This window comes from Trachinotus anak, unplaced genomic scaffold (genome assembly GCF_046630095.1).
Source record: "Trachinotus anak isolate AG129_WGS33_773 ecotype Australia unplaced genomic scaffold, CSIRO_AGI_Tana_v1 ptg000012l, whole genome shotgun sequence".
In the NCBI taxonomy this organism is placed as follows: domain Eukaryota; kingdom Metazoa; phylum Chordata; class Actinopteri; order Carangiformes; family Carangidae; genus Trachinotus; species Trachinotus anak.
In genome coordinates, this window is record NW_027273863.1 from 10,683,893 (window position 1) to 10,709,736 (window position 25,844).

Genomic DNA, 25,844 nt, shown 5'->3' on the forward strand with positions numbered 1-25,844 from the left:
TCTCTACTTAAGAATTTCAAAAGTAAAGGAGCGAAGCCTGCGGAGGTTCAGCCAGACAACTTGAGCCACGCTGTGCTCTGAATCAGTTCATCTGTCAGCTCACTTTGTGCATTGCCATTGCAGTCACTATAAGCTGTCCAACTCACTTGCTCATTCCTTGCTGCTGCTGCTGCTGCTGTTGACCACCCTGCTGTGCCGCCTCCTGCCGCTTCTTGTGCATTCACACCCCGCCGCCACCACCCCGGCTTCTACCTGCGGCCTCTGTTTATTTATGGTTCCCCAGGGGGTTGTTATTGATCGCTCCCTGCTCTTCCTTTGGCTGGTTCAAAAAATTATGCTGTTAGGGAGCGGTCCAAACAGAGTCTGATGCCAGAGTAAAATCTACATTTACATTTTTTCTCAATAAAACATTTCTGCTGACTTTGTGGGCTGCCTGGCTGAACGTCTGCAACTCAGCTCTCATTTTGATCAACAAACAAACCGCTCAGGGCAGGAGAAGATTTTCAGCCAATGCTCAGTCCACACTGAGAATGGACTTTTGTTAAGAAGCGGGAGACTTCTTGTGTCCAGTGGTAGTTTGATTTGGCAACACCTGTGGTTACAAGTTCCAGACTTCCGGTAGAAATTATTTATTTATTGATCACTAAAGGCTTGAAATGCTCGGAGGAGCTACATTTGTAGTTTCCTGTGAATCCTTTGTCCTTGTGTATGCCATTTAAATACAGAGTGGAAATGGTGGACTCCGCCACTGATAACACACACCACTACCAAATTTAATATAGCAGTGAGAGTATAGCAGAATATAGCAAATGTAGCAAAATATTTTCATATTCATGGCTACTGAATTTTTCAATGAGGGATAAGGAGTAGATGTAATTTGAAGAATTTTAAACTAGTAATTTTAACTTTCTGTGGGAAAACCATATCCGACACAAATTATAAATCGAGAGTATCATATATATATATATGTATATGTGTGTGTGTGTGTGTGTGTGTGTGTTTGTGCGTGTGCGTAATGTATCCTTCAAAAAAAAAACGTACTCAACTATTTATTTTCATTTAAAAATTAGCCACAAATGCTGATTTTTTTTTTTCTACTGCAAGACTGAACTTTATTAACCTTTGTGCTCAGTGTGCAAATATTCTGGTTTACCTTTTGAGTTTGCCACAGAAAAAGACCAAATAAGGACTCACTGCTGGCAGATGTCAGAAGACGGCTTCTTCTGTCTGTACATTGTACACCAATCATTACATTAGTGTCTGTATGTGCAATGGGCAAATGCACAAGTGAGAAAAGGATGGTGGCAGATGCGTGTATCTGTGTGTGTGTGTGTGTGTGTGTGTGTGTGTGTGTGTGTGTGTGTGTGTGTGTGTGTGTGTGTATGTGGGTGGGTGGGTGGGCACATATGCCCTAAGTAACCTCCCCCAAAGAGTGTGTAAGGACAAAAAGAAAAGGGTGGGTCTTCCCCCTCCCCCTGCAAAACAACTGCCCCTGCCAATCCCCTCCGAGCTATAAACTCATTTATCAATAGTTCACTGCCCTCATGCCCCTGACTTGTATAAAAGCACAGGGAGACCATGCACCTTCCCCCTCCTCACACTGTCTAAAGTCTACACACAACAGTGTCACCAGCTGCCACCATGCCTGCAGACTTCAGTGGGAAATGGATACTGGAAACCAATGAGAAATTTGAGGAGTATTTGAAAGTGTTAAGTAAGAAACATTTCAATTTTAATGGGTTTAATATTGGTCTGTGATCTCTTAGTTACGTGGTGGTAGCAGTAGAGATACGAGGGTGTTGTGACAGGTTGAATAAGAAACAAAATCATCCAGAGTCATGCTTAATCTTTCTGTAAAGACAGAGTTTCTGTCCTCGTGTTCTGATCTACCTTGGAGATCATGAGAAAACATTTTTGCAGTGATTTCACTACAGATTCTTGTTGAGTACAACTATAATTGGAAATATTAAAATTATTCACATTTAAGAATCATGCTTGGTCAAATACATTATTTTTTGATCATAAACGTAGCTGCAGTTCCCAGAAGACCATTATGTATACTCTACTAAACAAAGAAGTCAGTGAAATGCTCAAAATTCTCTGTTCATCAAAAAATATAATTTAGTCAGCGTGATCTGACTGGTCTGAATTAACCATATAACCAAGTCTGTCTATTCTGGGCCCAGATATTGACTTTGCTACAAGGAAAATTGCCATCTCCCTGTCTCAGACCAAAGTGGTTGCCCAAGATGGAGACAAGTTTGACTTCAAAACACTGAGCACCTTCAGGAATTATGAGCTGGCCTTCACTGTAGGGGTGGAGTTTGATGAGTACACCAAGGGACTGGACAACAGAAATGTCAAGGTGAGTTGACCTTGCATGTGTGGAGTCCTTGAAGCGACAAGAGTCAGTGATAGTTTATCTGATGAGGCAATATTTCCCATTTTGTTGCTTTGTTGCTTATGTGATAATCACGACTGCGTTATCTAAGTGAGCCCTGGGAATGATTTCTCTGTGGTTTATGTGTAGCATTGGCACCAGAAACAGACTAAAACCATCAATAGTAATGTGTTGATGATTCAAAATTTAACAGTGATGAAGAGTGGTTACATTGGATGAGAGGAAGTCATTTCAAATACAGGGGAATAGGAGACCAGAATATCTTGTTTAAATCTACAGCTGAATGACACCCCCAAAATTAGAACACTTGGACTTGTCAGTGGTGCATCAGGCACTTTGAGCCATACTTCTTTCAATATCAGGAACATGGGAAATGTTGTGGTGAGGGAAAACTAGATTAATGACATTGGAGGTAATGGGAAAAATGAAAGCAATGTATTTTCACATTCCAGTAAAGTTCATTGTAAGGTATTAAGTGGCTGTTATTCAGAGTTCAATTACTGCATACTCGTGTAAAAGTAGTCATGTAGGATGTGGAGGCATGCACTTTTAGCCACAGGCATAATTGTAGGGAAAATTCCTTCTCACAATTTTAAGTCGAAAATATGTTACAGACTTACAAATTAAGTTTATTGTTTTCTGAACGCACTATATGTTGTTTAGAGTCTGGTGACCTGGGAGGGGGACAAGCTGGTGTGCACCCAGAAAGGAGAGAAGGCCAATCGTGGCTGGAAACACTGGATCGAAGGAGACAAACTGTACCTGGTGGGTTGACAGTATCGGTCATGGTAATTATATTTTCGTGAATGAGCTGAAAAAGATCATGGGCTAATTGATTAAAAAGAAAGGGGGACATTTCTGTGGGGTTTAACATTTTTAATGCCCTTTTTACTAATTATGCTACATTATCTTAACAGACTAATTTTCCTCTCCACTGACAGGAGCTGACGTGTGAAGACATAGTTTGTCTTCAAGTGTTCAAGAGAAAAGAATAAAAAGCAAATATCTGGTCTAGTTTTCATTCACTCTGTTTGTTTGCTCCTCAATAATACTTTTTCTCAAACTTATGAACAACACAAATAAAGGTGCTTTTCAGACAACCTATTGCCTTGTGTATGAATAGATGTTTAACATCAGAAACAGTAAAGGAAGTTTTTGACAGGAGGGAGTGACAGTCCACGCTTACTCAGAGTGGCTGCTCGGAAGTAAAACTAATACAGAAGTCCAACTCATCATTGCACAATAGTAACAAATTAACACATAGTTATAACTTTCACATTTTTTAAAATTACATCGCATTTAACACATCTTTCATTGTTACTAAGTCAGTTTTGCAAACCAATGCTTATATCGCCATCTGCTGGAAAAGTATGGTAGCATCCTGGATGAGACGAGGTGAGATTGAGTAATTTAACAATGACACCACTGGATCTAAGCTGCTGGACTCTATTCACGTTACATGAAAATATGCCAAACCCTGTAGTTGATCTTAAATCCAAGCTGTGTGTAACCTTTTGTGTTGTTGTTGACCAGACTGACACTACTCCTATTACTACAAGACAAACTCAATAAACAAACTAGATGATTTAAAATGACACAATCCTCAGTGAATCCATAACATGTGCCTGATGTCATGTCCAAAGTGCTCGATTGTTTTTCATACACAGCATACTCTGAGATGATACTGTATGGAAATAGTCGTTAGATAATAAAGTACATTATCTGAATCATTCCATCCCTCTCCCCTGCCAACTGTACTCTCTAGGGTGTACACAGATGTTTTGTGATGTAATGAATAACAGCTGTTACAATCAGGACAGTTCTGTTTTGATGCTGAATAAATAAATATAAATAACATTTTACTGTTATAGTTTGGCAAAATGGAGCTTAATTTACTCATTTTTTTTATTCAATTGGATAGTTTAATCTGTAAGTGGCAAAGTAACTAGTAACAAAATCCATCTAATAAATGTTCAATTCAATTCAATTTTATTTGTATAGCGCCAAATCATAATATACATTATCTCAAGGCACTTTAGAGGGTAAGGCTTACTTTGTTTTAGAGAAAAACCCAACAGTGTAGAGAACATTTATAAATTATACATGTTTTATTTAATTAATAACTATAAATAATGACAAAACATTTCCCACTGAAGTGTATGGATTAGAATTATGAAGAGGCTTCACATTAAAATACTCAAAAGTTTCAAGACATACAATAAAACCAAGGTGCTATGTAGTGGTGAATCATTAGTAATAATTTAGTTTAGTTTGTGCTGGCTAACACACATAATTGTTATCATCCATCCATGCACCTTATTCTTCTGTTTATGCTGACATGTATAGTTATTCAAAACTGGACATGGACAGCAAATGCAACAAAGTATGCTATATTGTGCTTTCAATAACAGTCATGTTCAAGTTGTTGTTTTTTTTTTGTTGTTTGCCTCTGAAGATTCTCAGTCAGGTCTATGGGAAGCCCCAAAGAAGCAACTCAGGCGAGCTTACCTACCACAATGTGAGTGTGAGAGGTCACTTCATCAATATATATGTGTATGTACTGCATTTCATAAGAAACAAAAAATGAAGAATCATTAAATGGATTAATGAAAATGAAAGAACAGAAGTTGGATTTATTATATTAATGAGGGCAAAGCAAACATAACTTGTTGGCTTTTTAAACAATCATTAAAAATTACACATACTGGGCCTCTGACTGGCCATTTCAATTAATGTATGGAAAAAAAACCAAAAAACTTGTCCTTCGTCCTTGTCGTCCTTGTCTTGTTATCAGCTCTGTTCCTCTGTAACACACACATCACACACACACACACACACACACACCTTAATAAGTTGCATCCTATTGTGTTCCTATTTGTTTCCAGAAAAAAGCACAGTAACAACCTTACCTTTCTTAAAATCCATCTTCACTGTCTTCATCACTCTTCAGCACTCACAGAATGCAGCTGGAGGAACATTAGAGTATCCCCCAGCTTCATCTTGTCTTCCTCCTTGTGTTGTTATCAGCTCTGTTTCTCTGTAAAACACACACACACACACACACATACACACACACTTTAATAACCTTTATCCTAGTTCTGTTCCAGTTTGTTTAATCCACAAAACACAGTAACAGCACTTACCTTAATTAAAATCCATCTTCACTGTCTTCATCACTCTCTTTCATACAGTGCATGACGCTGGAGGAACATCCCCTGGCTTGAACTTGTCTTCTTGTCTTATTCCTCTTGAACATACATGTACATTTCCACTTGCACTCACACATGCACATGCACACACAGAGAGAGAGAGAGAGAGAGAGAGAGAGAGAGAGAGAGAGAGAGAGAGAGAGAGAGAGAGAGAGAGAGAGAGAGAGAGAGAGAGAGAGAGAGAGAGACTTACTTTAACCTTAACTGTAAGTACTACATGACTAAACTTAACCCTTATACCCTAACCTTAACCTAAAATTAACCTTATCCTAACCTTAAAACATGTCTTCACCTTAACCCTATAATGCCAAATGCATCAAATTTGATACAAGCATTTCTGAGACCTATTGCATCACCTTATGGTAAAAACTTCACTCAAAACCCTCTTGTGTCCAATCTGATACTTGTCTTCCAACCCCTGGTGGATACCTTTATCACTACAACAATTCAAACACTGTACATGGGACAATCCAAGTTGGCCACCTTCAGATTCCCAATTCACTGGATCAAGGTAAAGAAAATTGCAATTTTTACGATTTTCCAGTGACATTTTCTTTGAAATTTTTAGTAATATTCTAACATGAACACTTAAAAATTATGTAATTATAACTTGCAGCTGTTGAAGCAAGTTATAATTACATAATTTTTTGCATTTTAGTATGTAGTAAAATCGTGTATAAAATTTGGAAAAACCTATATGCAAATAATTTTTTGTAATTTTTTTTTCAAATTTTGTGAAAGGGCCAAATGAAGGTTCCAGATTCAAGAAATCAGAATTTTCTGTCCATTATTTCTGGGGTCAGGCATTACAGGGTTAAATCTAAAAGTTTAATGTTTAGACTTGTTCTGTTCCTTCTTGTTATTTAAAAAAATCTTCCCTTCTTAGTATCATAACCTGGCACTAATAAAAAAAGACACAGTGACAGTGCTTACCTTAATTAAAATCACCATCTTCATCTGTCTCTCTGCTCCTCTCAGAGTCTATGCAGCTGTCGAAAAGGTGGAACATCTCCTGGCTTGGGACACAGTCCTTGCAGCATATGTGTTGTCTTCTCAGTCCATATTTTATGAGGAGTATGCTGCTGAGAGTTTCTGCTCCCATTCTGTTCCTGAGTTTTGACTTGACTGGGCTCATCTGAGAGAACACCTGGTCTACACCAGCATTGCTCAAAGGCATTACAATCAATGACAGAGCAAAGAGGCCAAGTTCTTTGAATGTCTGGTCTGGAGCACTGCTACCCAAAAGGGCTCTGCCAAACTTTCCACCTTGTTTGTCCATGGGTGTTGTGGGATAGCCAGAGTAGAGCTTCTGCACTGAGACTGCTCTGAGCTGTGGATTTGCTTGTGAGAGAATGGTGGTCAGCCTGAACACAGTCATAGATTTCCATATCTGGATGTTAGTTGCAAGGCCTTCTTGCACTTCCACCAATAATTTACTACACCTGCTCTTCATATTTCTCTGCCGTGCTCTCCCTTCTTGCTTCCTCCAGAGCCATCATGAAGATGACCCCATAAGTAGGTTACTACCTTCAGCCCACTTCTCTGTCTTGTCTCGTTTTGCCTTGAGACCATGAATCCCATGTCTGTAAGCATCATTGACGGGAAAGGTGTTGCATTTCCTTTATGTTCGTCAGTGTTGGCATGTTGAACAAGATTTGCATCATCTGCACGTATTTCACACTTACAGAATCCACACACTACACTTGAAGTGTCCAATCCAGTCCTTTTCACCCACTTCATCCCTGGCATTGTCAGTAAAATTGCTAAAGAAACTTTATTTTTTTGGTATTAGTTTTGATTGTCTTGTGGTGGACAATGCCCACTACAAATGTTTTACCTTCTTCTCTCTCCTTTAATCTCACTGGATACTGAATTAAAATCTATAACATTATATTAGATATAACTGTGTTAAAGTGTTTTGGACAAAAGACGCTGCAGTTGACTTGCATGCTTCTCATTCCTTTTTTGTAAAATTTTAGCCCGCCACCACCCCCCCTCATCGGAGGACAAATAACTTTATTCTAAATTAATAATAACTTTATTCTAAATTTATATTATATAGTACTTAAACTACTTAATATACTACTTAGACTACTTGGTCCATGGAGAACCTTACAGATAAAAGATGTTGAAATGCATAGTTCAATTTCTTATTTGATTGTGTATAAGTGTGTATGAAAACACATTACTATCTTGCATGTTTCTCATTTGTTTTTGTTTTTTTGCTTTAATTTTAACCCATTATTATATATATATATATATATATATATAATAACTATATTATCCTATAGTTATTATTATGAAAATTCTATTTTCTTCTTCTAACTACTTTAAACATAATTGGAAATTATTTATGAGTGAGGCTGTACGTGAATGGTCCATGTGGAACCTTAAGGATACAGAAAGATGTCAAAATGTACATCACAGAGACTGTTGTGGCAGCGCGGATTCACAGAATAAAATGTGTGCTTTATGTAACGGACATGTTGAAGTGAGCACACATCAAAGAACATGACATTAGACCACATCAGACTATACTACACTATACTAAATTAGGATCTATAGCATCAGAATGCATACATGTTTCAAATTCTTATTTGAATGTGTTTAAGTGTGTATGAAAACACTTTACTATCTTGCATGTTTCTCATTAACGGTACTTTTTTTCTTTAACTTTAATTTTAACCCACCTCCACCCCCCCTCATTGGAGGACAAATAACTTTATTCTGTATTACAGTTACTGTTATAGAAATGATCTTTTCCTTCTCTAACCACATTAATACTATTTTGAATTGATTTATCAGCTAGTTAAACCTAAAGAGTTGCATTTTTTTAGACTTTCTTAGAATAGATTGTTGTCACACAAGCTTTGTATTCTTTCATTTCTGGACTCTCCTTCCATTTTTTAATTTAAATATTAAGTTATATTACCTAGAGACCATCTTGTCATGGGATCACACCAGCTGCTATGCCAGTCAACATGTTGACTTTCAAGCACACCCCATCTTTAACGCTGCCTTTATTTTACATATAAACATCTGCAAAAGTTCTCTAAAAAGCCTCTGTGGTAGTTCCTGCTACAGTAGGTGTCTCCAGGACCACATTTTGCCATGATAACACACACATAAACACACATACACTCATATGCTGTTGCAGTTGGTAAATATTAGGGACATTAAGCTGCAACGGTTGAAAGGACAGCTATGGCATGACGTGATATGACATGGATTCTATCTTGACATTTCCTAACATTGCAGCCCAACTGTCTACTACAGGAGAATGACCAGTTTGCCGGAGTAGACTGTTGGGCTGCAACAGTAGGAAGTGTCAGTAGAATCCATGTCATATCACGTGATGCTGTGGCTGTTCCTTCACCCGGTGCTGCTTAAACCTATTAAGTGATGACGATAATAGTGACTATATTGCTATTACTGAGTTACTGATTATGATATTGATAATAACGTATTAGATTCAATCTGAATAGATGAGATCAAATAACATTTTATTTTGGTAGGATTAAATTGGTAAATCATATTAAATTGTACTGCCTAACATACATTACTGTAATCATATGTTTCTCATTCTTCCATTTGTGCTGACATTGATAAACTTTTTTGTAATCAATTTTTAACCCGCCTCCACCCCCCTCACAGGAGGACAAATAACTTTATTCTGCATTAAAATCACTGTTTTAGAGGTTATATTTTCCTTCTCTAACTACTTTAATCCTACTTTGAACAGATTTATCGGCTAGTTAAACCTAAAGACTTACAGTACATGTTCAGATTTTGTTCAGTTAAGAGCCGTGACAGTGTGTGGCTGGTGTTGTTTTCACTTTGTGAATCTGATGGGTGTGCTCCAACCCTTGAATACTGAATTTTTTTTGTTTATTTAACTATTATGGGATCATACCAGCTATGATGCCTATGTCAACATGTTAGATTCAGAAAGTATTATTCGCAATTTAAAGAACCGCCATGTTCAAGTCACCATACCCTGCAAAGAACCCAGTAACTAATTTTGAAACTATCCCCACTTTCTTTTCACTGTCTTCGCCATCCCTCTCTTGATTTTTCTCTCCTCCCCTCTTCTCCCTCTTGTGTTTTATTTTTTCTTCTAGTTTTTGTTGCTTATTTAGCAGCTTCTTCCTCTTACCCTGTTGCCTCCATGTTCTTATCTCCTTCATTTCAGGAGTATCATCTGAAAGAAACAGAATACCAAAGATAAGCCTGAAGTGCAACTGAAAACCTTTAAGTGTGAACATTAGAGTCTTTTGAATATGACATCTCAATAAAAACATTGAAAGTGACTAGTTAACTACAGGTAGCAGCACGTACAAGAGTGAAATAAAATGTACAGTATATAAGCTGCCTTTCTTACCACCAGCATCAATGGCATCCTCCTTCTTGTAGGTCTTTGAAATGGCCTTGTTGATTTGTTCCTTCTGGTGTTCAAGATATCGTATTTTCAGGTTTGAAATTAGTCCCTTTTTTGACAAAACTTCAATTACTTCTGTCTGCCCCCCCTGTTTTTCTCCAACATGCTCCTCCTTCCTCCACTTCTCTCTCTCCTCACAGGGATATTTCTTTCTCTCCTGCCTTCCAAGTATTTCTCTCTCCTCTCTTTCCTCCCTCTCCTGTCTCTCTCTAGCCTCCTGCTCCTGTCTCTCTCTTTCCTCCCTCTCCTGTCTCTCTCTAGCCTCTCTCTCCTGTCTCCCTCTAGCCTCCTGCTCCTGTCTCCCTCTAGCCTCCTGCTCCTGTCTCTCTCTAGCCTCCTGCTCCTGTCTCTCTCTAGCCTCCCTCTCCTGTCTCTCTCTAGCCTCCTGCTCCTGTCTCTCTCTAGCCTCCTGCTCCTGTCTCCCTCTAGCCTCCTGCTCCTGTCTCTCTCTAGCCTCCTGCTCCTGTCTCTCTCTTTCCTCCCTCTCCTGTCTCCCTCTAGCCTCCTGCTCCTGTCTCTCTCTTTCCTCCCTCTCCTGTCTCCCTCTAGCCTCCTGCTCCTGTCTCTCTCTTTCCTCCCTCTCCTGTCTCTCTCTAGCCTCCTGCTCCTGTCTCTCTCTAGCCTCCCTCTCCTGTCTTTCTCTATCCTCCCGTCTCTCTCTTTCCTCCCTCCTCCTCCTTTTCTTCTCAATCCTCTCCTGTCTCTCCATTTCCTCCCTCTCCCGTCTCTCTCTTTCCTCCCTCTCCCGTCTCTCTCTATCCTCCTGTCTCTCTCTTTCCTCCCTCTCCTGTCTCTCTCTTTCCTCCCTCCTCCTCCTCCTCTTCTCAACCTTCTCCTGTCTCTCTCTTTCCTCCCTCTCCTGTCTCTCTCTATCCTCCTGTCTCTCTTTTTCCTCCCTCTCCTGTCTCTCTTTTTCCTCCCTCTCCTGTCTCTCTCTATTCTCCCTCCTCCTCCTCTTCTCCATCCTCTCCTGTCTCTCTCTTTCCTCCCTCTCCTGTCTCTCTCTTTCCTCCCTCCTCCTCCTTTTTTTCTCCCTCCTCTCCTCCCTCTCCTGTCTCTCTTTGTCCTCCCTCTCCTGTCTCTCTTTCTCCTCCCTCTCCTGTCTCTCTATTTCCTCCCTTTCCTCCCTCTCCTGTCTCTGTCTTTCCTCCCTCCTCCTCCTTCTTTTCTCCCTCCTCTCCTCCCTCTCCTGTCTCTCTTTGTCCTCCCTCTCCTGTCTCTCTCTTTCCTCCCTCCTCCTCCTTTTTTTCTCCATCCTCTCCTGTTGCTCAGCTTCCTCTCTCTCCTGTCTCTCTCTTTCCTCTCTCTCCCTTTCCTCCCTCCTCCTCCTCCTCTTCTCAACCTTCTCCTGTCTCTCTCTTTCCTCCCTCTCCTGTCTCTCTCTTTCCTCCCTCCTCCTCCTCCTCTTCTCAACCTTCTCCTGTCTTTCTCTTTCCTCCCTCTCCTGTCTCTCTCTTTTCTCCCTCTCCTGTCTCTCTCTTTCCTCCCTCTCCTGTCTCTCTCTTTTCTCCCTCTCCTGTCTCTCTCTTTCCTCCCTCTCCTGTCTCTCTCTTTCCTCCCTCTCCTGTCTCTCTCTGGCCTCCCACTCCTGTCTCTCTCTTTCCTCCTTCTCCTGTCTCTCTCTAGCCTCCTGTTCCTGTCTCTCCCTTTCCTCCCTCTCCTGTCTCTCTCTGTCCTCCTGCTCCTGTCTCTCTCTTTCTATCTGATCCTGTCTCTCTCTCCTCCTTCTCCTCCTCTCTCTGCTAGTCTCCATCCTTTCCTACCTTTCTCTCTGCAGCCCCCTCTGTTCTTCAAATTCCTCCAAATCCTGACTCCCCCCCCTCTCTCTTTCCTCCCTCTTGTCTTTCTCTCTCCTCCTGCACCCACCTCTCTCTTTCTGTCTTTCTTTCTCTATCTAGTCCTGTCTTTCTCCCTCTAGCCTTTCCAAGTCTTCCCTTTTCAGTCCTCCTCAGCCTCTCTTCTTCTTCTTCTTTTTTTCTCTCTCCGTCCACTTGTTTTGTGCTCACTTTTCAGTATTCTGTAAGACAAATTCATAATTTTGTTTGTAATTGCAGAGAAATTAAGAAGACTTTCAAATTTTACTTCTTATTATTGTATTTACATATTCCCCATTACAATTAATTTGTCTTCTGGTTCACATTCACAGTTTCTTCTCTGTGATCACTTTCATTCTCAGGCTGCTCTCTTTAAAGATGCATGACAACAACGAGGGCAACTACATAGCTCTGATCTACACAGAACCCTCACTACCTCTTATTCAGCAAGAATGGCATAACCACCAAAATAATAACCACATGTTTCATAAAACATTGGCATCTCCTTAGCACAACAAAAGATAAATATTTCAGGCAACTTACAAAAAAATTGTTAGCAATGACTCATTACTTATTACAAAAAGCAACCACATTACGGTATTTCTGAAGTACAAAAACTCATTTTTTTTTTTTTATTCACCAGCTACTACTTGAACATGAAAAATGATCTAATGCTCGAGTAGTTTTCATTATTAATTGCAGCCCCTTCAAAGGATTCAGAGAACTCCAAAGGTCAGTGTACGTTCAGGCAATTCCTTTTTTTCGTTTCAAACCAGAAATTAATAAAAAAGGAAAAAACCATGGTATTTTGAACCAAAAGCGGAAAAACAGAGCCATTTCCCCATTTTTGTTGTCAGAATGAAAAAAGAACAGCAAAGTAGAAGAAACTGTCTAGTTTTGATGTTTGCAAATCCCCTTATTTCATTTTTCTTTGTTAAATTGAGTAATGAATAAACAAAGTCAGGTGACACGGAAGTAAAGGTAAATATTTCAAAATAAAAGCCAGATGATATAATTGCCAGTGGCATTCTACAAAATTTCAAATTATACAAGCACAGATAGACAGACAGTTTGTTCGTTATTTGTCTAATTTATGGAACCCATTAAATTATTGGGTTAGCTCTGAAATATCTCTAATATGATTTTTTTCTTTTGAAGTCTGATGTATGTTGGCACTCTGTCTAGAATAGAGACTATTAATGTGTAAAATAGCTTCATTATACGTAGTTATGGTTATTTTATGCTCAACACATAGGCTAAAAGCTCCCTACTGCAAATATGATTGTGATCAATACAATATCAATTTGGCAGATTGATTTGTCCTCTATAGGGCTAATGTATGGCTGAGGACTGATGAATTTCTGAGTCGAAATTGCAGTGTCTGATACAACCAATAACCAACAACAGCTATAAAAAGTGAACATTAGCTTTATCATAGGAGAATATTGACTTATTTGGTACAATTGGTACTTGAGGACCTCTGCTGGTCACCACAGAACACAGTTTGGGAAGAACCATATACCGTAGAACCCACTGTGCATTTCCACGTTTATAAATTAGGTTATTAATTAACGCTGCTTGTGGACTTCCTCCACTCTGTTTAATCACAGTGCAGCAGATACACACAAGCAGTTTAAATGAGGATCAGGTTGTCCAGATGTGTACGTACAAGCACACTGGTTGTATGCAGGGGATGCCAATATGAAACTGGCAGGGCAAATTAAATGTAACATTAATTCAACATTACACAATAAGAACACACAAGCCAAAACAAGCCAAATTAGTCTTTAACTGGCAATGGCACGGTCGCCCTGGTCATCACCAACATCACTGTCCATGGGCACAGCCCTATAGGTGCTATATTTAGATCTTTAATTTTAAAAGTTCAGTCCTTGTTCTGCTCTGCTTGGTGTAGCGGTATCAACCATCCACCGGAACAGAGCAAGAAACACCGTCACCAACTGCAGTCCGGGGCGGTGGAGGTGCAGTGCGCCGACGGGACAAGAGGGCTGCAGGCCAAGCAAGGGCTAACTGGTCAGTGGCGACAAAACAAATCAAAACACTTTGATACAGCACCTCATAATTAAATAACAGCGCTGTCAAAACGAATAGTCCCTGTGAACTAAGCGAAAGATGTAACACAGTTTGTATACAGAAGCAGTATTGTGCTTCAAAAGTCCCGAAAGACTCCAGAAGCTTCTGGCGTCAGTGTGGCGAGAAGATACAGATCACAACTTCCAGTCAGGACTTTCACAATAAAACCATAGCGGAAATATGATGTAGATCGTGATTCTGATCGTGATTGCGACTTTACCCCAAAAGATTGTCATATGATCTTTTGGCCAGAACGGCCACCCCTATATACACGCTTGATAAAATATTCTCCATGTCTTAATGCAAAGACCTAAGCAAAAATATATCTTTATCTATTTGCTTTTTACACTTTATAGACTGGCCGTTATCGCCTTTTGGCTTTTATTTTGAAGTATTTACCTTTACTTCCGTATCACCTGACTACCTTTTTCCATTGCTCAATTGAACAGCGAGAAATTAAAAAAGGAAATTTGCATACACCAAAATTGGACAGTTTCTTCTACTTTGATGTTGTTGTTTTTCGTTTCGTTTTTTTTAATTCTGACAAAAAAACGGGAAAACGGCTCTGTTTTTCCGGGTCTCTTGATTTAAAACGAGAAAACAAAAATACCATGATTTTTCCGTTTTTTCATTTCCGATTTTAATTAAAAAAAAAAAAAAACTGCCTGAACGTACCTTAATGGTACTCGATGTTACTTATTGAAGTGTTGCCCAACACTGTAAACTAAAATGTATGTAATGGGCGAAAAAAAGTAATTATTGACATCATTATTTAAAAAATGTCTTTTCCGACACATTTTTTTCTGACGAAAATAGTTAGCCAAACTGCTAATGCTATTGCTAATGCAAACTGCTAATGCTAACGCTAATGCTATTGCTAGTGCTAATGCTAGTGCTAATGCTAGCTTGCTAATGCTAGCTTGCTAACTAAGTCTAGCTTAGACCAACCAATATTAGAAAGTTGACTTACCTCTCCGAAGGTCTCGGTGAAAGAAACGGCTCCCGGCTCGGTGTCTGTATTTATGTTCCACCAGCATTCTCGAATGCAGTTGTTATGGGTGATCAGCAGCTGGTTTCTATGCACACTATTTTATTTTATTTTATTTTATTTTATTTTATTTTATTTTATTTTATTTTATTTTATTTTATTTTTTATTTATTTTCGTTTTATATTATTTTAATAATACCTAGTGCATCATTTTTTTTGTGGCTATTTTTTGTTGGTACTGATCTGTAAATTTAAAAAATGCTGTGACAGGAGCAGCTGGTTGCTATGTATGATGGAACTTTTTTTTCTTTTCTTTTTTTTTTTTTTTTATAATTTTTTCCCCTCTACAGTTATCTATCTGATATGACTAGTTTTGCTGTGTCAATTATATACAATAATGATAAATAAAAATTGTGCATATAATACACACAAAAGCCTACATAGAAATATAGATTATATATGATTAAGATTCTTATATAGATAATATAAGAATACGATTTTGATGGTTGTTGACTGACGACCTGACTGTTCAAAATATTTTTATATTTTACATTTTAAAATCTCTCTAGACATGTTTTAAGACATAAAAATACAGTTTTTAAAAAAAAATGTATGTGTAATAAGGTTTTTCTATAAAAAGTTTGAATACTTACTGAAAGATTCTTACCAATTAACCTACATCTATTACTATTTACTCAACCAAAAACCCAGAATCTAATAATATAAAAATATTGTACATTTCAAAATTTTGCCCATGGGACAGAAGATGTCTCGCCCTCTCCTTTCTTTGTGTGCAGTATGTGTGCTTGTTTAAATGGCATGTTGGGCCATGAATGGCTTCCAAAATACCTGTGTTGTCCCTAAATCCTCCTTTTATGTTCATGTTAAACTCAGATTTAAGTTGAACACAAGGAAACAAAGGTCTTTGATATCATTCTATAAAGTGAAGCTCAAAGATACAAATGAAGTACCAATAAGCATATAAAAAACCTCATTGTTGTTTTTATTATTTAACAATTGTTTCATGGACTTTTCTTAATGTCTTTGACATCATGGCTTTTCTGTCCCCACTGTCTGCTGTGTTGAATCTCCAGTGTAAAAGCAGCATTTCAAAAGAAGCAGTTGGCATCACATTCAAAACACACGGTCAAAACTCAAGGATTTCATGCCGATATATTCAGCCTTATTCAACCAAGACAATGGCATCACACATTAGCCTGTTCTATTATCCTAACTGTACATATGCGAAACAGACTGTTGTATGTGTATGTGTGTTAAAAAATGACAATGTTATCAAGTGATTAATTGATCTTTTCAGCTATATTTACACAGTTTTCTGAAATACAGTATGCAAATACACTTAAGGTGGTGGCGTTATAAACTCAAAAGACATCAGCAGTATAATTACTATAACCAGTAAGTAACATATAACAGAAAGTAGAGAGCAAGTAATATAGAGTACAGAAATGAATTCCTATCTTTAACTAACAAAGTAACTACCTCAATACTGCTGCTTACAGAACTTATGGCCAATATTAGAAAAGTAAGATCTGATTACAGAATGTTTGTGATGCGTGAGTGCAAGTGTGAGATCAGACTGCTGATGATCCAGATGAGACATCCACATATGCAACTTGTGTCTTCATGCAAAACATCGATCAAATTCACTTGATAATTACAGTTTTTGGGGGTTTTTGTCAGTTATTTGCTGTCTGCACGAGCTAATAGGACATCTTCTCATGGTGGTCCAGTACAGACGAAGCCAGATCATTCATAAGATCCATTTGAAACAGTTTACATAAAGGCAGGTAAGTACAATAGAAACATTCTCATCTCTTTCTTCTTTTAATAATTGGATTAGTCATATTCTTTTCTCCACTCCCTGGGTTTTTTAGTTTCACTCATCATCATCATATTTTCTGCCTGTGTTCATTCATACCGTCAGGGTGAACAGATTCTGTTGAGACTCACAGACTGTAGCCATGTGGTTTCCATTTCCCTTAGAAATGAAATTTACAGTAGCCATTCAGACTTTTGTGACCCTCAGTGGTTAAAAGCAGGGCTCATCCGGGATTTGAACCCGGGACCTCTCGCATCCTAAGCGAGAATCATACCCCTAGACCAACGAGCCAGTATTCATAAAATTATGTCTCTCATATCTCTCTGTGACATTAAGGTCTGTGATCAAACCTTTCAAACTGCTGATGTGGCCTCTTAGGGCCCTAGATCTCATCAATTTTAATAGCACCCTCTCAGCACAGCAGTGGCCAGTGATCAAACACATATATATATCTCTGGGCGTGTGCATGTGTGTACATGTGTATTCCTTAACCTGAACTGCTGTGGTAAGAACTTTTTTTTTTAATACTTACAAAATTACTCCAATAACATGTTGCTGGAGGCGTAGAGGCCATGTTGTCTTGAAACAAAGCCCTTATTTTGGAATTCATACCTCAATTAAAAGATGTTCTTTGCAAAACAAGCTCAATAACTGTTCTATCATGAATATTGTTAAATAAATAAATAAATAATACTATAATATTATTGTAAAACCATACATGTTTTTGGAATACTATGCTTATTGAGAGGAAAAAGGCAAGTTAATTGGGGATTAAGTTTAATGTATAAAAGTTTGTTTGGTCTAGTCCAAATAGTCTCTGTATAACTGAGAGAAATGCAAAAAGTGTTGCAGCTGTGCCCAGTCTCTCCTACCTGGCAAGACATTCTGAGTGGTCATACTGTAGTCCTTTATTAGACAACTGACTTACAAGTATAATACCACTGTTAAATCAGTGTGAAATTGTGCTTGCAAATCAGAGTCCATGCCTAAAGGGGCTGTTGATTAAATCTGGAAAGTTTAAGTGCGATCTTTTTAATCATATAGTTACAAAACAGAATGAAATTTGGGCCATCTACATCTATACCTTTGAGCTGACCTTTTCATATACTGTCTATAGAGCTGACCGACTTTCATGTCACGTCACCACTTCCAGATCGCAAATCACGCGAGATTGGGTTTCAGGAAGTTCCACGTCAGTGTCTAGTGCCCTGTTCACTGAAATCGCAACATTTGGACGCCAACTGCAACATATTTATCTCATCTTATTGCGGCAACACGGGGATAAAACATGGTAAGAGACATTTTAAGTACTTGCCCTGTATGTTTTGTTTCCGTACATGTGACCCGAGTCTCCTGGTTTATTCCAAAAAAGACTGTGAAGCGGTGTCAAATAATAATGCATTCTTCTAAATAGCTTAGCGGCTAACTAGCTTGAGCTAGCTTGTAGCTAACGACTATTAACATCTCTTACATTAGCTGCTTGCAAGCTATACATGTCTCGATTAACTTATTTGTCGAATGAATTACAGTAGTGTGTGAAATTAAAGGATGTTTAGAGACACTGAATATATAGTAAGCTCAATATTAGAATGCTAGCGGTTATTAAGGCTGAACTGCCAATCCTACTATCCCGGATCTTTACGTTCACGCTACAGAGTTTTTTTTTCTTTTTTTACCAATCATAAAATACCAATTTAAAGCCACTAACAATGAGAGTTTTAACATTTAAAGAAAATGCACTGATGTCCTCTGACTTTATAGCCTCTGAGGCTGGACATTAAGCGGAGGCTGACAGCCAGGTCGGACCGAGTGAAGAGTGTGGACCTTCACCCAACTGAACCATGGATGCTGGCCAGTCTGTACAATGGCAGCGTCTGTGTGTGGAACCACGAAACACAGGTATGATCCCCAGTCAGTGGACTACTTGTACAAGGTAACCTGAAGATACTGATGGCTAAAGGTCCTTGGTTGAATGTCTGACTGCATAGTCAAAAATGGAGTTGACAAACATATGAGCAGCGATGATGTTTGCAAACCTGAATCCAGTCAGTAATGTTTTTTTTTTCCAGACACTTGTCAAGACTTTTGAAGTGTGTGACCTCCCTGTCAGAGCTTCTAAGTTTGTGGCAAGGAAAAACTGGGTCATTACAGGAGCGGTGAGTTACATTAATTCATTTGTGTGTTTATGACTCTGACAATAGTCAACTATATCACTAATAGTTTTGCAAGCCAGTAGTTTAAAGAGAGTATGAGTTTGTATTTGTTTGGTGTGGTTTAAGTCTTATGTGGGTAGTTGTGTGAGCAGTAAAATCTTTAGCAATCTGATTATCTTGTTCTGCTACATGTTTTTTCTTTTTGTGTTAGATTTAAATGCTATATACCAAACACTAATTTAGTGCACTGGCTACATTCAGCTAATAGAGAAACACTTCTTAATTTTTCTCCTTCCTCACAGGATGACATGCAAATCCGTGTGTTTAACTACAACACCTTGGAGCGGGTCCACATGTTTGAGGCCCACTCTGACTACATCCGTTGCATCGCTGTGCATCCGACCCAGCCCTACATCCTCACCAGCAGTGGTGCGCTAGTAAATTTATGATGTCATAATTGGTGGTGTACTGAACTTTCCTCCAGCGTTACTTTATACCAGTATTGTCAAATGAATGTCTTGAATGCCTTTCTGTGTCCGTTCAGATGACATGTTGATCAAGCTGTGGGACTGGGAGAAGAAGTGGTCGTGCAGCCAGGTGTTTGAGGGTCACACTCACTATGTCATGCAGATTGTCATCAACCCCAAGGATAATAATCAGTTTGCTAGTGCCTCCCTGGACAGGACGATTAAGGTAGGAACACTTTGCTGTTTCACTGGGCGGGTACTCACATCAAGATCACAGTGTAGTACTTTAACTTCTGAAAAAAAATAGATCATTTTTAACGTACACATATATAATTAGAGGTCTCTGAAGTACATTCAACGATTCTCTGCTATGTCCACTGGGTTATTTCAGGTTTGGCAGCTAGGCTCTTCGTCTCCCAATTTCACTTTGGAGGGCCACGAGAAAGGAGTCAATTGTATTGACTACTACAGTGGAGGAGACAAGCCCTACCTCATCTCAGGGGCTGATGACCGCCAAGTCAAGATCTGGGACTACCAGGTTAGGACACGTTATGATATTCCACTGGTGCTTTTCATTCATTTCTTTTGTGGAAAGATCAGAGTGAGCTACAGAATACTAACCGTAGAACTAATATGCACTTTAGCATGGCACAGGCTAATTTCCTGTTGAAAGATAAACTCCTGTTACATTATGTTTGATAAATAGACAAAGATTTTAGTGTACTAGTTTTTTAATTTTAGTGTCTGTATACCTCATTGGTTTGTTACGACTTCTCTGTGAACATCCTTTAGCATTGTGTCTTCATATGAATGTTTGAGTTGTCTTCCTCTGTGTTGTAGAACAAGACCTGCGTTCAGACTCTGGAGGGCCACGCTCAGAACGTCTCATGTGTCAGCTTCCACCCAGAGCTGCCCATCATCATTACTGGATCGGAGGATGGTGAGGAGGCATCCCGCTTGTTCCCACCTTGCACACAATCATCACCACACTTCATCTCTCTCATGCCCTCAATGATGTTTGCTTTATGTAACATTACCTCCTTGCTCTGTAGGTACGGTGCGTATCTGGCACTCGAGCACTTACCGTCTGGAGAGTACACTGAACTATGGCATGGAGAGAGTGTGGTGTGTGTGTGGCCTCAGGGGCTCCAACAATGTGGCGCTAGGCTATGACGAAGGCAGCATCATTATCAAGGTGAGTGGAAGAAAGAGTAATTCTTTAAAAATCATTTTTATTGTAGGTAATTCTTAATATGAAAAGTGTTTAGTCAAGATTAGAGAACACCAACACTAGTTAAACTTGAAGCTTGCATAGTCATAGCTTAATTTGTTTATGTTCATTCACAAAATGCTAAATACAGAGGAAAAACACATTTAGGGATTGATTAGGTACAGGTGTGCAAAAACCAGGTACACATGAAACTAAAATGTCTTCTGTCTCCATCTTCTTGTCCTTTTTATTTATGCTGTGTAGGTGGGTCGTGAGGAGCCGGCCATGTCTATGGACACTAACGGCAAAATCATCTGGGCCAAACACAGTGAAATACAGCAAGCCAACCTGAAGGCCATGGGTGATGCTGAAATCAAGGACGGAGAAAGGCTGCCACTGGCTGTCAAAGACATGGGCAGCTGTGAGATTTACCCCCAAACCATCCAGCACAACCCTAATGGAAGGTACACATACACTCATTCCAGGCCCTGTGACTTGTTTTTTTAAGAAACAAGCAGACACCAGCACCATAATTTTTCTCATCAATAGCCACAGTAGTGATAAATATGCAATATGATCTCCGTCACTCATGAGTGCACTTTTGTATGCACCAGGTTCGTCGTGGTGTGCGGAGATGGAGAGTATATCATCTACACTGCCATGGCTTTGAGGAACAAGAGCTTCGGTTCAGCGCAGGAGTTTGTCTGGGCACATGACTCCTCGGAGTAAGTATGCTGTTTGAAAAGAGAGGTTTTAGCCTAGGTAGAGAGATGGAGATGCTTCCCTATTCTTTATCTCTGTGTCAGCGAATTGAGAGCTAACAGCTTTTTCTCAATCACAGGTATGCTATCAGAGAAAGCAACAGCATCGTCAAAATCTTCAAAAATTTCAAAGAAAAGAAATCTTTTAAGCCTGACTTTGGAGCTGAAGGTAATATGAACACCGGTGTATAGTGGGATTATGCTTTTTGAAGTGGATAGTTTTCCTCACTGGATGTGTTCCTGTTTTTACTGCAGGGATTTATGGAGGCTTCTTGCTTGGGGTGAGGTCAGTGAATGGCCTGGCATTTTATGACTGGGAGAACACAGAACTGATCCGCCGCATCGAGATCCAACCCAAACATGTAAGACAGGCTTACTCATTTCCAGGTCTTCTATTCTGCACATTTTAAGATTTTGTGTTCAGTTGACTAAACATGACAATTTTTGTTTTGCTTATTTGACCCATTCCTTGATAGCTTTATACATGAACCATTTATTAGATGTACTAACTAGTTACTTACTCATCTTCACCACGTGCAGATCTTCTGGTCGGACTCCGGTGAGCTGGTCTGCATTGCTACAGAGGAGTCCTTCTTCATTCTGCGCTACCTGGCAGATAAAGTAGCTGCCTCCCAGGAGAACAATGAAGGAGTGACAGAGGATGGTATTGAAGATGCCTTTGAGGTGGGTGTGTGGATGTGGATGTATACACAACCTTTGTTAGGAGTGCATTTGTCATTACTCTCAATGCTAAAAAATACTTGGTCTAGCATAGCATAGCTTCAACTTGGTGCTTAATATTTAAGAAGAAGGGGCGGATTCCTCACTTTACTTTCAATACTTACCTTTACAACCTTCCTGCCCTTGTTGTCTTGGTTCAGGTCCAGGGAGAGATCCAGGAGATTGTTAAGACTGGGCTCTGGGTAGGAGACTGCTTCATCTACACTAGCTCTGTCAACAGACTAAACTACTATGTGGGAGGAGAGATCGTCACTATTGCTCATCTGGACAGGTAAGAATGAAGATAGTTTTGGCTTTAATTTGAATTCAAACTTAACATGAAGGTTGTCTTGATTGCTGTGGAGGCTGCTGCATCTTTAACAGCTGCTGCCTTCTCTCCCTGCAGGACCATGTACCTGTTGGGTTACATACCCAAAGATGACCGTCTCTACCTGGGAGACAAGGAGCTCAACATTGTCAGTTACTCCCTGCTGGTCTCCGTCCTGGAATACCAGACTGCTGTAATGAGGAGGGATTTTGGAATGGCTGACAAGGTGCTGCCCACAATTCCTAAAGAGCAACGCACCAGGGTGGCCCATTTCCTGGAGAAACAGGTTAGACAACAGTAGAATTTTATTTTTATTTTTCATTTAACTGCAAGCTGACAGTTTAATTTAACTTCAGAAACAAAAATATGCAGATGTGGTATTTTTTTTAAACAACTTATCGAAAGATTGGACTAGAAACTCAGGTTCATCTTCATCATTTAATTTTATAATGAGCTGATGCAGCGACACCATCAGTGATATTAAATGTTATTGTAATTGATAATATGCATTGATAATGATAATATTCATTTTCATTTTCAGGGTTTCAAGCAGCAGGCACTGGCTGTGTCCACTGACCCAGAGCACAGGTTTGAGCTGGCCTTGCAGCTGGGAGAGTTAAAGATCGCCTATCAGCTGGCTGTGGAGGCAGAGGTGAGAGCATACGAGCACAGACAAAGGCTCTCGAAGAGTTTGTCCATTGTTGTCATTTCATGTTATTAGTGGTGAGATTCTTTGTCAAGTAGATTTTAAATATTTGTCCTTTCTCCTGAAGTCGGAACAGAAGTGGAAGCAGCTAGCGGAGCTGGCTATCAGCAAGTGCCAGTTTGGCCTGGCCCAGGAGTGCCTGCACCACGCCCAGGATTATGGTGGCCTGCTCCTTCTCGCCACAGCCTCCGGTAACGCCACTATGGTGGGCAAGCTTGCTGAGGGGGCAGAGAGGGATGGAAAGAACAATGTGGCCTTCATGACCTACTTCCTGCAGGGGAAGTGAGTATTAAATGTGTGAGACTTGGTCACATTGGTGGATAAATTAGGATAAAGATATGTCTTGATCAGGATTAGTATGGTGGCTGTTAACTGTTCTCCATATTGTCGTCTCTCCACAGACTGGATCAATGTCTGGAGCTTCTGATCAGGACCAACCGACTCCCTGAAGCTGCATTCCTGGCTCGCACCTATCTGCCCAGCCAGGTGTCCCGTGTGGTCAAATTATGGAAGGAGAACCTGGCTAAGGTCAACCAGAAGGTCAGTTCTGCTTTTGAGATTTTAGTTAATCAGAAACTGTTTTGCTACGGAAAAAAAAATGTGTTTCTTAAAGCTAAGACTAAGAAAAACAATCAGCATCAATTCAGGTGGAGTTTGGATATCTGCAGATTGTTCTTGACCATGACATATTGTACTAAATCTTCATTGCAGGCAGCTGAATCCCTAGCAGACCCTACAGTGTATGAGAATCTGTTCCCCGGGCTGAAAGAGGCCTTTGCAGCTGAGTATTATCTGAGAGAGACCTGCTTGGGCACTTCCAGGCCTGCTAAAGATTATCCACTTGTCACTGTGAGTTGTATGAGTTTAAAAGTGATAAATAAGGTGATATGTTATGTGCAAACAATGTTTCTGCAGTTGTTTCTTAATCCTCTCTCCCATATTTTAACAAATTCAAATGTTTTTCAGCCCAATGAAGACAGGAATATTCTTGAGGAGGCTCAAGGATACGAACCTAAAGGAACCTTCATTCTTCCTGTTTCAAAGGTTTGTCCAACATTTTCTGTTGACTTTTAACTCACAGTATCCTGCTTACATCTCATTTGCAGCCAGGGGTGTTTCACAAGCATTTAACACCCCATGACATGCCATAATCAGAAAGTAGAATTGTCCAAAAGGTTTGATAAAAGCTATAGGGAGAACTTCAAACTCTAATTATATGAGTGATTCTGTCCCACAGACACAGGATGCTGAGGAGTCCACCTCAGTGGCAGCAGCTCCTGTTGCAGCTGCAGCTCCTGTTGTGGCAGCAGCACCTCTGACACCTTCACAACCTGAACCTGCTGCTCCTACAGCAGTGGATGAAAAGGAGGAGGAAATCTCTGAATTTTCACAAAAGGATAAGGTAGGTTTTTATCTATTGATTATGTTTTGTTTTTTTAATGCGTCTTTTCTTACCCCAGATGTGATTTTGCATATGAAAGTTTATTTTGGTTGTTTGGGTGACTTTATTTAAAAAAAAAAAACTTATAGACAGTAATGATTGTCATTTTGTGTGTGTCTTTACGTAGTCTCTGGACGAGCTGGAAGTGGACCTGGACAACATGGAGCTGGATGACATCGACACCACAGACGTTAACCTGGATGATGACTTCCTAGACGATTGAGACCTTCTACCACTCTGCTCCCCAGCACTCTTCAGAGCTTATTTAAAAAAGAGAAAGAGACCAAACCCCCTCTCCCCTGTTTTTTTTGTATTTGTATGTAAAAATATTATATTGGCATGTCCACCCACTGCAGTGACAGGATTCAAGTAGATGATGATGATGATGATGATGATGATGATATCAGTGATGTTTTATTCTCAGAAGAAAAGTAGACAGACAATGTCTATTACTGACTCTCCATTTTGTACACCATTCATGATTGTTTGAGAAACTTTCACTAACTGTCCATTGAGAGAAGTTATATTTACTCTTGCTTCGCTGCCAATCTTTTTAAATGGCAAATCAACCGTCATTCAGTCCAATAAACTGCAGTTGCTGTACATATTCACATTTGCATTAAGTGTGTTAATTAACGAATTAATCAAAAGTCAGTCTGTGCAATTGATATTGCGCTAATATCAAAATAAGCCAGATGATGATGCTGATATGGTAACTCATACATTATGAGTTGCAAATGGGAAAACAGGCAAATATTCAGATTTATAAAACTGATCAGACTTAAACACAGATGTTTTCACTTGCTGCGGCTGATAAGACCTCTGCTGAGTTTGGGCACCGATCTGATGAAATCCTTATAGTAATAAAAATGGTCAAGAAGTCATTTGTCAAAACTAAAAGAGTTAGTGAGCATAGTGTGTACACCCCCACACAATCCTGAGAGGAGGTGTAATTGGACATATTAAGAGAGAACACCTTTGTGAGTGTACTATGTGTGGATGTTTATATTTAGCTCATCTGTTATAGCTGTGATGCTGTTTTATGTGAGTATATAAGTATATCTAGTAAATCTAGGTTTCAGCACTGATAAGATATTAAAAACCCCCAGCCTCATCATCCTCTTGGACCACATTTAGCATGTTGGCATTCAGGAACTGGACCTTGATTGGGTTGCCAGCTACAGCCAAGACAGATCAGCATCTGTTTAAACTGAAAAATATGTCCACTTCCTCTGCTCCCATCTCCTGTGGAGTACCACAAGGTTCCATCTTGG

General features: G+C 39.5%; 3 protein-coding genes, 1 long non-coding RNA gene and 1 other non-coding gene across 12 annotated transcripts; 2 read left to right on the forward strand and 3 right to left on the reverse strand.

Annotated features, from left to right (window-relative positions):
* The first annotated feature begins 1,562 nt into the window (after positions 1-1,562).
* Positions 1,563-9,853, forward strand: LOC139628901 (retinol-binding protein 2-like). 4 transcript variants are annotated; one of them, XM_071491066.1, is made up of 5 exons: positions 1,563-1,714; positions 2,187-2,365; positions 3,065-3,166; positions 4,857-4,919; positions 9,803-9,853. In XM_071491066.1, the coding sequence occupies exons 1-5, from the start codon at positions 1,642-1,644 to the stop codon at positions 9,836-9,838; spliced, it is 453 nt and encodes a 150-aa protein (XP_071347167.1). In that variant the 5' UTR covers positions 1,563-1,641; the 3' UTR covers positions 9,839-9,853. The 4 variants fall into 4 exon arrangements, with proteins under 4 accessions (XP_071347167.1, XP_071347166.1, XP_071347168.1 ...); XM_071491065.1 differs by lacking the exon at positions 9,803-9,853 and adding an exon at positions 6,589-6,715; XM_071491067.1 differs by lacking the exon at positions 9,803-9,853 and adding an exon at positions 5,593-5,794.
* Positions 3,366-3,746, reverse strand: LOC139628906 (uncharacterized). The gene is made up of 2 exons (XR_011692874.1): positions 3,620-3,746; positions 3,366-3,586 (listed from the first exon to the last, which is right to left on the reverse strand). It is a non-coding gene; the product is annotated as an uncharacterized lncRNA (long non-coding RNA).
* LOC139628898 (trichohyalin-like) lies at positions 5,015-15,035 on the reverse strand. 5 transcript variants are annotated; one of them, XM_071491061.1, is made up of 6 exons: positions 9,992-14,281; positions 9,767-9,811; positions 6,544-7,193; positions 5,545-5,672; positions 5,311-5,438; positions 5,015-5,205 (listed from the first exon to the last, which is right to left on the reverse strand). In XM_071491061.1, the coding sequence occupies exons 1-3, from the start codon at positions 11,799-11,801 to the stop codon at positions 7,060-7,062; spliced, it is 1,989 nt and encodes a 662-aa protein (XP_071347162.1). In that variant the 5' UTR covers positions 11,802-14,281; the 3' UTR covers positions 5,015-5,205; positions 5,311-5,438; positions 5,545-5,672; positions 6,544-7,059. The 5 variants fall into 5 exon arrangements, with proteins under 5 accessions (XP_071347162.1, XP_071347161.1, XP_071347159.1 ...); XM_071491060.1 differs by having other exon boundaries at positions 5,545-5,678; XM_071491058.1 differs by lacking the exons at positions 5,015-5,205; positions 5,311-5,438; positions 5,545-5,672; positions 6,544-7,193 and adding an exon at positions 14,927-15,035 and having other exon boundaries at positions 9,097-9,811; positions 9,992-12,065.
* Positions 15,036-17,003: 1,968 nt separating this feature from the next.
* trnap-agg (transfer RNA proline (anticodon AGG)) lies at positions 17,004-17,075 on the reverse strand. The gene has a single exon. It is a non-coding gene; the product is annotated as a tRNA-Pro (tRNA).
* An 846-nt stretch (positions 17,076-17,921) lies between these two features.
* On the forward strand, positions 17,922-25,181 carry copb2 (COPI coat complex subunit beta 2). The gene is made up of 22 exons (XM_071491054.1): positions 17,922-18,075; positions 18,546-18,683; positions 18,854-18,940; positions 19,240-19,366; positions 19,482-19,630; positions 19,796-19,942; positions 20,245-20,344; positions 20,457-20,599; positions 20,879-21,078; positions 21,229-21,339; positions 21,456-21,544; positions 21,631-21,737; positions 21,916-22,059; positions 22,257-22,387; positions 22,502-22,709; positions 22,965-23,075; positions 23,197-23,411; positions 23,531-23,669; positions 23,841-23,978; positions 24,096-24,173; positions 24,367-24,531; positions 24,698-25,181. Exons 1-22 carry the CDS (start codon positions 18,073-18,075, stop codon positions 24,791-24,793), a joined length of 2,826 nt encoding a protein of 941 aa, XP_071347155.1. The 5' UTR covers positions 17,922-18,072; the 3' UTR covers positions 24,794-25,181.
* Positions 25,182-25,844: the final 663 nt, after the last annotated feature.